This window comes from Echinops telfairi, unplaced genomic scaffold (assembly GCF_000313985.2).
Source record: "Echinops telfairi isolate 266 unplaced genomic scaffold, ASM31398v2 ScPeMD7_2010;HRSCAF=2546, whole genome shotgun sequence".
Classification (NCBI taxonomy): domain Eukaryota; kingdom Metazoa; phylum Chordata; class Mammalia; order Afrosoricida; family Tenrecidae; genus Echinops; species Echinops telfairi.
In genome coordinates, this window is record NW_022105908.1 from 1404714 (window position 1) to 1418563 (window position 13850).

Here is a 13850-nt window from a genome sequence, read left to right on the forward strand (position 1 = left end):
ATTGTGAATATTGTCTGTGAGTTCTGTGAGGCCCTTGTAGTGAACTACTGAACGTGCAGAAAAGCAGGGTGTTGTGGGAGGAGCAATTGGTGTCAGATAAAGAAAGATGGAGGGTGCAGGCATATGTGACTTCTGCCAGTGGCAATCCGCCTAGGGCGGGCGGGAGTCAATTTCTCCTTCTTACTTCTGCAGCCAAAGGAGGTCAGTAGTGCCCCTACCCCACCCCCATACACACATAGCCCATGCTGTTTTCTCAGACCTGTAATGGTTTCCTTTCAATCCATGAAAGGTTGAAAATCAACCCCTTTGGCTGGTTTTTGGAAAAACATGGCCAGGTCCTCCAAGTCTGTCTTGGTCTGGAAGTTCCACCAGAGCTTGTTTAGCATGACAGTGACTGACATGCGTGGTGATTTCACATGAGGTGTAATGGTTGAGAATCCAGCCTGGGTCTCCTCCCTGGAAGAATTCTACCCCATGAGCCCTCACACAGTCCTATTGCTAGGTGCCAATGTTACTGCCTGTTGCCCATTTTGTCGTCACTGAATCAGTCTCGTCGAGGGTCCTCCGCTTTATTCATGAACCTCTACTCCACCCAAGTCCGTGGTTTGACAGTTATTTACTTGGTAGACAATTGAAGGACTGTTGAGTCCACCTCCCCTGGAGCGAGGGAAAGATGCCTCTTCTCTCACTTGAGCTCGTTTTCCCGCATGTTTGTTAAAGTCAGAAGGGTTGGGTGGGCTTGTTTGTGTTTGCCTTGTGGATCTTGTTGGCTTTTCGTAGTCCCCCTGCCTCTCTGTAGATGTTTGCTTTCTCTGCTCCTTCTCGAGTCGTCAGCTCCCTCCCTGGTCCTGCAGCCCCAGCTGTGTTTAATGTGCCGCTGGCTGCTGCTTGGTGAGGACGTTGCTGCTGGAAAGTGCCATCCAGTCAGTTCTGACCCAGAGTGGCCCTATGTCCGACAGAACAAAACACTGCCGGCTCCTCTACCATCCTTGCAATTGTTTGAGTTCATGGTTGGAGCCACTGTATCGATCCATTTGGTCAAAGTCTGTCTCTATTTTTGCTAACCCTGCATCCAGCAGGATGCCCGTTGTCTGGGGACTAGTCTCTCCTGATAAGATGTTCCAATCATGTGAATCTCTCCACCATCATTGCTAAGGTGCATTCTGGCTGTACTTTGTCCAAGACAGATTTGCTGCTTCTACTTCCAGTCTATGGTACAGTCAGGATTTTTTATCAACCCCATAATTAAAATGCATCGGTTCTTCTGTAGTGTTCCTTACTGTCTAGCTCTACATGAACGAGGCCAGTGGAAAGCACCATGGTTTACATCTGGCTTCCCCTAAGACTTTAAGACCAACTTTCCTTCTTCACCTGTGCTACAGCTGGATCCCCATTCTCTGGCCTTCTCCTTCCCTTGTGGGCCCCCCCTTAATGAAACACTGGGGCTTCATCTACTTCCGCTCTATGTGACTCAGAGCCCATGCAGGAGGTGGCGTGGAAGCTCACGCCTGGTCAAAGAGTTACAGTAATGACTGCAGTGGGATATGCTTGTGGGCAGTTGATGTTTTACTCCCATACTCCAGGAAGCAAAGCGTAAGTGAGAGCAAGACAGTGGTAGGGGCCCAAGAAGTCTACTTAATTAATTTGGCCCAGTAATTTACTGTCATAGAGTGAACTGTGCTTCCCCCAAATGTGCCAACTTTGCTGTCAAGATTCTGAATATTGTGTGGTTGTCCTCCATTTTGTCATCTGATGCAATTATCCTCCACTTTGTGTTTTAGACCCAAACCTCTCTATGTTAAAGAGGCAGGGTCAGTATGGGGTATGTCTTGAATCACACTTTTACTAAAGTCACACCTTTTATCTGATGAGCAATAAGGAAAGAGAAACAAGTAGTAAGGGCAGAAACCACTACCACTAAGAAAGAGCATCTGGGAGTGTGTCCTTTGTACCAGCATCTGTAATGAGCCCCTCCTAGACCAGCAGTTCTCAACCTGTGGGCTGTGACCCTTTCACAGGGGCCGCCCGACTCATCACAGTAACAAAATTGCAGTGATGAAGTAGCAATGAAAATAATTTTATGACGGGGTCACCACCACATGGGGAACTGTATGAAAGGGTCCCGGCATTAGGAAGGTTAAGAACCACTGTCTTACACCCAAGGGAATATGAAAGGGCAGAAACATGGAGTGCTCCAAAGAGTGCCAGAATCAGACTTTGGAAGAACTCTGAATTCAGACTTCTAGTCGCTTGAACTGTGAGGGAATACACTTGTTTGTTAACGTTCCCCGTTTGTGTTATTTCTATTATAGCGGTTCTCGGGGACTATGGGGGCGCTGTTGGCCTAGTGGAACAAGTTAGGCTGTGATCGAAAGGTTAGCATTTCGAAACCGCTAGCCACTCTGAAAGAAAAGGACAGGGCTTTCTACTCTTGTACAAAGGTAGTCTCAGAAACTCCCAGGGGCAGTTCCAGCCTGTCCTCTAGGGTGGCTCTGAGTTGGCCTCGACTGACGGCAGTGAGGAGGAGGAGGAGGAGGAGGAGGAGGAGAAGGAGGAGGAGGAGATAACAGAGACACTCACTCTGCAACTAGGTAACCGGACCAAGGTATCCTGAAGATTCACAAAGACGAATGCCTGAAACCAGGAAGAGGTGATGGCAATTCCTTGGTATCTTGGCTCAACTCTGGCAATTAGCTTCACAAAATTTGTAGAAAGGCTCACCTCTCCTATATTCAGTCCCATCCACCAATCAGCTCCAGTCTCAGGTGATGTCCCATGAGCCCGGCAGGGAGGAATATTCCTTCTGCTCGTGTCCCCCACCCTCCCCACACCCTAGCCATTCCTCTGGAGCCACACATTCCATCGCTGGTGGAACATCCATTTCATGGTCATCCTCTGGCCGCCTGCTAGATGTCCAAGAATTCAACAGTTGGGAAGAGACAAGGCTGCCTTTGGGAGTTTATCCCAGGCCATTGCCCATCCAGTCGACCCTGACTCATTTTTAGATTTTTTTTCTTAACCCATCAGGACTTTCTTGAGGTGCTTCTGGGTAGACTTGAACCTCTAAGCTATTGATCAGCAGACAAGTGCATCAATCATTTGTACCGTTAGAGTTGTTAAATGACGGAATTGAGTCCCTGAGGCCTTACTATGTGCTTCTGGCTTATGCGTCTGGACAGGGCTCCACGCCCACACACTTATCCAAATGAAAGAACCCTTGGGAGCAGGGTTTTGCCCAACATGGAAATCATTAGCAGGGCTTCCTTATGAAAGGCAGCCAAGCTAAGAGCCTCTTGGGGGCATGGGATGGTCACAGGAGCCCGAGTGAGTCGATATTCTCACTTGGGTGTGTGTCATGGTGTGTGACGTCCAGACCTGGGCGTGTAGGTGGAGTTGCGGAGGTGTGCAGAGGGGCAGGAGGTGTGCAGAGGGGCAGGGGGACGTTTAGGTGGCATTGAAAAGAATTGGAGAGAAATTGGAATCTGTGTACAAGCCCTCTTGCAGGCGTTTAAACCATTTGATATGAAATATTTCTCTGGTAATGTTTGAAGGAAGGATCATTCCAAGCCCAATAGAAGACTGGGGGCTGGAGTGGGGAGGTAACTGTGTTTTCTTATTCAACACATGGTGACCCCCCTGCACCTCACCGTGGAAGTATGCCCCACAGGGTTTTCCTCAACTGATGCTTTGAAGATAGACCACCGGGCCTTCCTTCGTCGTGGCTCCCTCTGGGTGGATTTGAATCTCCCACTATTCTTTGGCAGCCGAGCACATTAACCATCTGCACCACACAAAGACTTCTTGTGGTTACAGAACCTCAAACAAACTCATCGCCACAGCTGACCCTGACTCATCTCAACCCCATGCAGGGCTTCCAAGCCTGCACACCTTTCTGGGAACCGATGGCTCCATCTTTCTCCCGGTGGGCTTCAACAGATGATCTTGGCACTGGCAGCCCCAGGGCAACTCAAGGTGCTCACGTTCCCCACCTGGAGCACATGCGCTACATGAATGCCCTGGGACCCTGGGCTCGCTCATGCAGGAGTGAGTCAAGTGGTATCAATTCTACCCAGGAATGGTGCAAACTCGGCACCAAATGAGCCCCCTTACATGAAACATCTCTCACACACACACACACACACACACACACACACACACACTCCTGCTCAAACAGATTATTTTATTGCAGAAGGAAAATAAAATCAATACATTTTACAAATTTGAGGACTGCAACACGTTGTAGAGTTTCTTTCCAGACATTCCGATGCCATGTTCCCCACTGTAAGTAACCCGGACACAGCCAAGCGGTGCGACTGCAGGTAAGTAGAAACTGGGAGCAGATGCTATCTGCAATCGCTTTAGAAATTGTTGAGAAAACAGGCATATTGCAATGATTGTTTAAATGTTGCTGAAACCCCCAGAAGGAATTCCTACAGAGCAACTGTGCCACTGGAGCTGGAGGAACAAAAACATCCTGCTGCCAAACTGCAAGGCTTACAGCCAGAGGTGGAAGTGCACTGGGGCTCCGGAGCGGAGGTGCCTCAGCTGTGGCTGGGACAGACCCCAAGGTCACACGTGACTACATACAGCGCCCCAAACTCCCACAACGGAAACCAGCCCCGTGGGGGCCTCGACTGGCACTCCTGGCAGGGAGGTGACAGCCGGCTGAGGGCAGCGGTTTCCTTCTGAAGCCGAGATGGCAGTCTAGAAATGCGCCTTTCTCTACAGGGCAAGAACGTAAGCTGTGCGCCGGCAGGCCCCCAGTCACTAGCCGAGAAGAGAGGCGGAGGGGCTAACTGTGCAACCAAAGAGGTCCAGTAACGGGACAGCCCAGGGGTTTCCCTTAAGAAGCCAGTGACCTCCCCTCCCAGAGAGAAACGCTGTGGACATGGGTGTATGAGGGGGCTCCCAAAAGCCAAAATGTCTGTGGGGAAATTCTATTATCTTTCATGTTTCCAAAAGCACTTTAAAGTTCCCTCAAATTTTGACATGAACTATCAAAACGCCTTTGATAGCCCGAGACTTGTGAAATGCTGAGGTTAGGGCGGGGTGAGTTTGAGGTTCCTGGATAACCGTTTGGAATGGCCTCTCGCGCTTGGTCACCGATAGGAAGTACGGTGCCAGCAGTGCATGTTTGCTCCGACTTGAGCCTTCACGGAGGTCACTAGTATCTGGGGACCGGGGTGGACATTTGGGACCGGAGGGCACGGTTCTAGAGATAGCAGGCAAGTGCTGGCCCTTCCTGGCCACTAGTGACTACAGGGCTAGGCCTGTGGTGGGCTTGGGCGTGTGCTGGGTGGACGAGAAGCGGCCCAAAGAGGAAGGTGTGCAAGTCCAAGGGGGAGGACCAGAGGATGGATGGAAGGAAGAGAAGAGAGGTAAAAGGCCCTCCGAGGAGGGGGAGGGGGTTCCTTGGTATTAATCTTTTGAGCCAACCCACTCCTTTATCTGGGGTACATTTTGGAGGCTGTTATTAAAAATAAAACTGTTAACGCGATCACGGAGCACCACATTATTTGACACTCTTGCTTTAACTAAGCTGGTGATTTCTCTTCCCGCACTCCGACATCGCGAACTGCCAAGGGAGAGCAGGCGCTGCTCCCAGTGTTGCCCTTTTCTCCCAGCTGCCAGTGCGCCGTCACCCTCGGGGCTCTCCGCGGACACCTTTCCCGTCCTGCTTACAGGTGAGCAGGAGCAGCAGCAGCAAGGGCAGATGCCAGAGGCTGCAGAAAAAGAGTTTCCTGGAGCTCTTCCGGTCTGCCTCCGTGTAGAACCGGAAGCCGAGGTAGGAGATATACAAGTTGATGGGGAGGGAGATGATGGGGAAGGTCCACGTGGTGATGTCCAGGAGTGGGGCCGCTGTGGACAGTCCGATGAGGGCCAGGCAGTGGCGGAGGGCCACGCGCCTGCACAGGGCTGGGTGTGTGACCGACATCATGCAGTAGCCCCCCCGGGAGTAGTCTTCCCGGAGGCCCCAGCTCAGGGCGTTGAAGTGCGGGAACTGCCAAGAGTAGAGGATTCCTCCGAGAAGAAATGCTCCTGCAGAGGGTCGGGGAAGAGGGGGACAAAGACACGTCGTCACTGGCGATGGACACAGACGGCTGTCCTCGCCTGTGCGCCCTTCGGGCCCCAGAGGTGCTCTCTTTCGGCCCTTCTGTTCCCGACTCTGCCCCCCCAATTGGCACCGCCCTGTGGCAGGGAGAAGTGTGTGTGTCTGGGGTGGGTGGGCGGTCCTTGGAGTCAGATCCCACTACTGTGGGCACCTACCCAGACTGCTTCCTCTCGGGATTCCGCGGGCCCCAGAAGTGGGGCCCAGCATCTGGCCGCCCGAAAGTTCTAAGACGGCCTGTGCTCTAACGTGGGGTGGGCCACAATGTTCTTTGCCCTGAAGGACGGGATTCCAGGGTACAGAGAAAATCTGTCTGCTTCCTTGTGAATTTTTTTTCCATCAAGGGTGGAGTCATACATGGAGCAACATGCATAGGGCTCTAGTCTCTTCCCAGGAGAGGGCAGAGTGCTTAGCCCTTTCTTGGGGAACATGGGTGTAGCCATGCTCACGCAACATATAACCCAGGGTGCAGGAAGGCTGCCGTGCCCCGTGTGTGACAGAGACTGTCCTGCAGTTCACCTCATTTGATCCTGGTCGCAGAGCCTGGTCGTGCTGCGGGTCAGGCACTGTGCTGCTAACTGCAACGGTGCCAGTTCAAACCCAGGAGCAGCTCAGCAATAAAAAGATGAGGATGCTTGCTCCCCTAACGAGTACAGTCTCAGAAAACTGGGTGTGGTTGTATTCGGTCCTGTGGGGCTGTTATGCACCGGAATTGGTTCAGTGGCAGTGGGTTTGATTTGGAGTTTGTATAGAGCTTGAAGGTAGGTCTTATAATACTCACATTAAAAAACAAAAAACAAAAAGAGAGAATAAAAGGCATCCATAATAAATGATAAACACAACAATCCTGCAACAGCAACAATAACTAACAATCATTTGTGAGTAGCTGAGTAGGTAAACATGTATGGTAAATAGGAGGAGGCTTAAAACTTTGTGGGGAAATGGGAATAAAAGAGAATGGATTGTTCCCATGAACTTTTGAAGTCCCCTTGCAGATACGGGCGGTCTACGAAAGTGCACCCATGTGTGTAGATCAATATGGTGGTGGACCTGTCCACATACATATGTGTAAGTGCCACACGGATACTCCTGTACGTAACAGCACCCACGGAAGCACGAGTATAGACACTGCTCAGACATCGGGACAGAACCACTGGACCCCAAGGCTAAGGACCTAGGTCAAGGGGACATCTAGTTCCACTGGCCACACACGGTTCATCATGTCCCTCCCACCTGCTCGTCTGCTGAGACAGAAGAGCCAGACGATGCCGGGCTACCACCAGAGACTTCACTGATCAGGAGCACACCAGAAGGCCCATGTTCGAATGGGCACAGTGTAAAATGCAAGATTCAAACAAATCAACCAACCAACCAACCAACCAACAAACCTGGTCTGAAAGACTACTGCCCCAGAAAACCTCCAACCTTGAAAGGGGAGCCCCTCCCGAAGGCCACTTTTCAGAGGAACAAGCGGTGGGGCCGGAGAACCCCCACCATCTGGGATGTGAACCTGAAGGGTTATCTGCCCCAAACCAAAGATGAGAAGAAAGGGCGACTGACCACTGGAAATGGGGAACGCAGGGAGGAAATCTGGCGAGTGCTGACCGAGTGGGGGCGGCACTACAATGGTGTCTGAACAACCAGGAGGTGGAAAATGAGTGTGCCAGGTAAACTTCGACCTCAAGCACAATACAATATTTAAGGATCAGATGAGGTTAAGTGACTTGTTCACAAAGAGAGGACGAGAAGTTTCCAGTGCGTGGGTCTGATTCTGCTGCCAGAAGGGAGCAGGGGGCACACGGTGGGAGGGCGGGCCGCTCTAGAAGGCTTGATTCACTTCCTCAGACAGAATGTATTTCTTTAAGCACCTACTTAGGGGGAGCAGAGGCACAGATGAGTGCTGGCTGTCCAGGAGAAGGGAGGACAAAGGCCATACTAAAGGGCCTGGACTGACCCCTCAAACACGCTCTGCAGGGCTTTCAGGGCTCCTAGCAAGAGGGGCTGCCCTGGCTGCAGGGGTCAGTGGAGACTCCTCTGAGGAAGGAATGTTGGAGCTGAGCCTGCGGGAGCAGAGTCCCAGCCAGATGAGTAGAGGGAAAAGCACGAGAGGCCTGGGAATAGGAAGCTGCACGGTGCATTCACGGTATTGAAAGATCAGAGGACGGACAGCACTAGAAACCACCGCAAGAGGGAATAAAAAGTAACTTCACTCACTGATCATAATTTGAGAAATTCAAGAGCCAAGGCAGGGGAGTGCGGCGTCAGTGTGGGATGGCAGCCACCACGTCTGGCAGGATCTGGCTGGAGAATTGGGGAAGGGGAGGCAGGTGCGGGGTTTCCAGGCTGTAACCAAAAACCTTGCCAGGAAGGCCAGAGGGCAACAAAGTGCTTAATCACTGCACCACTAGGGCTTCTGAAAGCCGGAGCAGGACCTTCAAATCTGAGGCTGTGGGGGAGTGCAGAAGGGGTGTGGGTAGGGTCCAGGTGTGACTTGGTAAGTAAGTTCCTGGAAGAACACACAGGAGGGGCACCAAGCAGGTATGGGAGGGTCAGGCAGGAGATGACACATGGGAGTGGCTGGGACGCGCGTGGTGACAGAAAGCAGGTGGGCTTGCTATGGATTTCAGAGGCCCACATGACAGTGTGTGGGCGTCCAGGTGAAAGAAGGGAGTAAGGGACGGGTGGTCTCCAGAGCAATCCTAGGATTCTGGCCCCTAGGACGACGGAAACGGCGAGAGGGTGCAGGCTTGAGGGCGCTCAGCCTGGGGGAGCGTCCAGCAGGCAGGTGCAGGTCTGCGCTACAGACGTATGGTGGGGAGGGACTTGTGTTGATTGATATTGACCATGACCAAATTCTTTGAGTTCCGTTCTACTCTTTACCTCCTCTCCAGATGTGCCTTAGATTCAGGGTCTGTGATCAGAGAACAGGGAGCGTTGATGGCCCCCTGAGAAGCACCTCTTACGGAGCCACAGGAGCGAGGGAGCACTCGTCACCACACTTTAGGTCATGAGGCTCTTTAAGCTTCTGGTCTGTGGGGATGGCCAGAGGGAGAGCATGAGATCTATGGCGAAGGCCCAGATCCCTAGGAGAGAAATGAGTGTAAGGAACTGCCCAAACCAGGCCGGGGCCCTAAGATCCTACAGGGCCCCATTCTGTGTCCATGCCAGTGAGGATCAGAAGAGGCCCCCTGGAATTGCCCAACCCAACAGTGTGGCTGGCTCTGAGAGCTCCCTCCCAGGAAGCGGGAGGGGGGCTGGCTCACTTGATGGCTCGGGCAGGTTTCTCAGATAACAGGTGGAGGAGATTTAAGAGGGAGGGGCGCCTGCTGTCCTAGCCATCAACCGTTTCCTGAGGCTCCTGGAGGTCAGTCCATTTCTTTGCGGTCTCCAGCAGGGGCAGGAAATATAAAAAAGACTAAATTTTATAGTGTCCCTATTTCAGCAGGTTGGAGCCACGACCCACATCTATTCCTAACCCTCTTTATAAAGAACACAAATAGCCCATGCAAGCCTCTTCTAATTTTATTTTTTAAAAGTTGCATTCTCTAATTTTAATGATGATCATAGTAGCAGCAGCTGCGATTACTTGTTGAATTAATTCACTTGATAGTTAATGGGTATCTACTCTATGCCAGGCTCACTGCTGGATGCTAGAGACAGGCGTGAACAAGACACGTGCAGTGTAAACTCTAGAAGGGAAGACATAAACACAAATAACAGACGAGGCCAAGGGCTTTTCAAAACCCAAACCAACCCATGGCTGTCTGGTGGATTAACGGTGATCCTATAGGGCAGAAGCTCCCCCACTGCCACTGAGTCACTTCCGCTGACTCATAGTGCCCCTACAGGGCAGAGCAGAACTGCCCCTGTGGATTTTCAGATGGTAACTCTTTACTTTTTCCCGAGGAGTGCCTGGTACTTTCGAACTGCTGACCTTGTGGTGAGCAGCCCAATGAACAACCCGCTCTGTGTGTTCTTTACAGAAGCAGAGGTGGGAGGGTGTGAGTAACCAACCTTTCAGTTTGCAGCTGAATAGTCCTAGCTTGGGCCATTTGAAGTTTGAGATGGCTAGTGGCCACCCCGTTGAAGTGTTCACCATACACCAGGTAGAGTATAGAGGCAATACACGTTTTCTTTCTAATCCTGAGACCAGTCTTCCTTCAGGGGTTTACAGATGAGAAAGCTGAGACTCAAAGGCTCAAGGTCATTCAGAACTATAGGTGCAGTACACCAGAACTTCGTTCAGGAAGTCGTTGCTTATCTTGGCTCAGACATGTCATTCCGTGCAATGAGCTGGTGGTGGTTCAGTCGGGGACTGAGGGGAAGGTGACATTGCAGGGCATTTGCCAGTTCATGTAGTTGCTATCAGGAGCTGTCGTGCCAATTCTGACTCCCAGGGCTCGTGTGTACAACAGAACAGAACACGGGACCATCCTCACAAGTCTGAGCCCATTGTGGTAGCACCTGTGTCAATCTCTGGTGGCACCGGGGGATATATGCTGGGCTGCTACTCGCAAGGTCAGCTGTTGGTTTCCACAAGAGAAAGCTGGGGCTTTCTACTCCTGTAAAGAGTCACCGTCTGGGAACCCACAGGGGCTGCTGTACTTTCTCCTATAGGGTGACTGTGTGTCAGGGTTGACTTGATGGTGGTGGGTTTTTCATTAGATCAGATTAAACTAGCAAAACCGATTGCGCCACTTCACGGTGACCCCCATGGCAAAGGAGAACTGCGCTCCAGTTCTTACTGGTTGAGTTTTTGGAAGATCGTCAGGCCTTTCTTCTGAGATGGCTCTGGGTGGATTCAAACTTCCAACCTTTGGGGTAGGCGTGAAGCATGTTAACTCTTTATGCCACCCAGGGACTTCTAAGAGGACCTATCTCACTGCCATCAAGTTGATTCCAACTCATAGCAACCCAACAGACCAGGGTAGAGCGGCCCACTTGGGATTTGGAGACTCTTTATGGGAGGAGAAAGCCTAAACTTTAAGAGGACCCACTCACCGCCGTCAAATCGATTCCAACTCACAGGGACCATATAGGACACGGAAGAGCTTTGCCTGTGGGTTTCCGTGACTGTAACTCTTTACAGGAGTAGAAAGCCGTATCTTTCTCCCGAGGAGCAGCTGATGGCTTTGAGTGGATCTTGCTGATGTCAGCCCAGTGTGGACCCACTACGCCCTCAGAGCGCTTCCTAAGGGGACTAGTGCTTTACAAACAAAACCCACCATTTCTCACAATGCTTCAAAGCGTTAACCAATTAAGAGAGAAAAAAGAAGCTTGGACCAATCGGGTACAAGTGAAGTGGTACAGAGCGGTAGAAGCAGACTTCCCTTTCCTGTTTTGCTGGATCAGTAAAATGACCGAGAACCTTGGTGGCGCAGTGGGTTACAAGTTGGGCTGCGAACCACAGGTCAGCAGTTCCAAACAAACAGTTGCCCCTCAGGAGAAAGAGGAGGCATTCTACTCTTGTCAATGACAACAATCTCCAGGAGAAAGACAGGCATTCTACTCTCGTAAGGTCCTATAGGGTGGCTAGGAGCCAGGATCAAGTCAATGGCAGTGAGGGAGTGAATGAATAGGTAAAGTAGAAGAGTCTCAGAGCAGACAGTTGAATGCCCCCCCCATCACTCACACACACACACACACACACACACACACACACACACACACACACACTCCCAAGCTCACAAGCTGCCTCAGCCAAGGGGTGTGCTCAGACTAGTGTGCCCTTATGGCAGCTGCAAACCCAAGGGGACGCTGACGAGACGCGGCCTGGCTAGAAAACGACATCAGCAGCCACCGAGCTGAGGACGTGGGGCGCTCCGCGTCTCTTCTGTCACACGCACAGCTGGGCAAGTGCACACCCGGCCAGAGACCAAGCTGGAAATGGTTAAAATGCCAGCGTCCAACTGTGGGCTCTCTCTTGCTTTCTCAAAAGCCTTCCTTTTTGTGTGCCAACTGGAGGGTTCTATTTTGCTCAATATACATTTCCAGTTATGCTTCGGCTTAAAATAACATAATTAAAAAAATCATTTTCCTAAGAGTAGCACAGGCTGCTCTATCTGGGAGAGGAAATTGGGAATGGGCGGGGCTCATGTCCCCAATGAAAGAGCCTTAGAAATCACAGCTGAGCCTTCCTGGATTGTAATCAGAAAACCACCACGCACTCAGTTCTACTGGATACGCTACAGCCACCTCTGCTCATATCAGAGACATAAAACAAATTATTCCCTTCATCAAGATAAGGCGAGCTAGCACAGGAAGACTTGCATTAGGCCTGTGGCATGGGTGGAGTCCACCTTTCCTGTGGGGAAATACGTTTCAGCAAGCACTCACCTAACTAGTGCAAGGGCCCCCCTTTCCCTCAGATGCATTCCACCGACCCGACCCTCCGCCCCACTCCCAGCAGAGCAGCCTATCTGGATTGGGCTGATCTTCTATGTTGGGGTGCCCGCTCCCTGCCAGGCACAGCCTGTGCTCAGGGTCCTCTCGTGGGACCAGGCTAGGGGACCGGCAACACGAACAGGTGACCACGGCCTGTGGGAAATGGGGCTTTGTGCTCCAGGCTCTGTGGGGGAGGTCAGGGGAGTCTTCCTGGCGGAAGGGATTTGTAAACTGAGATCTGAACACACTCTGGATTTCAGTGGGTGCTGATACAAACCAGGCTTTTGCTACTTCGAAACCTGTATCCTGCTCACTTTCCTACCTGACCTTGGGGATCTCGGTACAGATTTGGTTTAATCACATCTGGAAGAAATGCTCATTGCCTTTCTTTCAATGAGCTACCTGTTGGTGTACAGATACAAAACCACTGGAAACTTATGGAAGATGTAGCATATCTGGGTCTCATTCTTCCGAGTGGCCCGGACATTATTTAAGGATAAGTTCGCTGGTGTGCTGGATGAGTGTACACATGTCTGTGTTTTCTCTCTCAGGACACTGCTCTGATTAGAAAAGACTCAGTAGCTGGTAGGTCCCTGGGGGAGGTCAAAAGTTTGGCAGTTCAAACTTACCCATTGGTGCTATGGGAGAAAGGCCTGGCGATCTGCTTCCATACAGATCACAGCAACACCCTATGGAGTTTGGTTTGGTTTGAGTTTTCAAACCTTGGGTGTTGCAAGGCTGGCGGGACTTCCTAACCTGACCTATAGGGTTGCTCTGAATCAGAACAGTCTCAATGGCCATGAGTTGGGTGTCGGTTTTTGCAAGGCTGCCCCATCTCTCCCCTGACTCTTTGAAGGTCTACCTACTTTTAAACCCTTTCAAAACCCGTATCAGTATCAGTCGTTTCGATACCACACAGTCTGGGGTAGATGCTCACTCACGGCCATCACACACGTCTGTTGTTCTGTGGGCAAGGTTTTGTGGGTTAGCCGGATGGGTCACAGTTAAGAATGAAGACAAAAATCTGCAAGTTGGACTTCTGACTCTCTGTGTGTACTGTCTCAAGAAGTGCTTCTGTTTGGAATGGAGCTCAATGGTTTTACTTTGCTTTCACTGCCTGCCGGGTGGGCTTACATCCAAAGCCTTCCCACCCCCACCCAAACCTGCTCATTGTCATTCGCTGTCCACCCATGGCCTTGAAAAGGATAACGATGCAGGGCTCCAGTGGACCTTAGGGCCTGGGTTTGGGAGGTCTCCCCTCCGCGGTACAATAGGCTTTTCTCTGAATGTAGCCCTCCTCAGCGTCTGTCCTAGGACTGGTTCTATTTGTGCTTTCAGGGCGACACGGTGATGTAAC

The 13850-nt window shown here is 51.3% G+C and overlaps 1 protein-coding gene across 2 annotated transcripts in view; it reads right to left on the reverse strand.

Annotated features, from left to right (window-relative positions):
• Positions 1-4166: 4166 nt before the first annotated feature.
• The window catches only part of LOC101651740 (protoheme IX farnesyltransferase, mitochondrial), a 153393-nt gene continuing 143709 nt past the window's right edge, over positions 4167-13850 (reverse strand). For both annotated transcript variants that reach the window (XM_004716307.2, XM_045293401.1), the window contains exon 7: positions 4167-6039. In XM_004716307.2, coding sequence (XP_004716364.1) covers positions 5639-6039 — 401 coding nt within the window. In that variant the 3' untranslated portion in view covers positions 4167-5638. The remainder of the gene's footprint in view (positions 6040-13850) is intronic.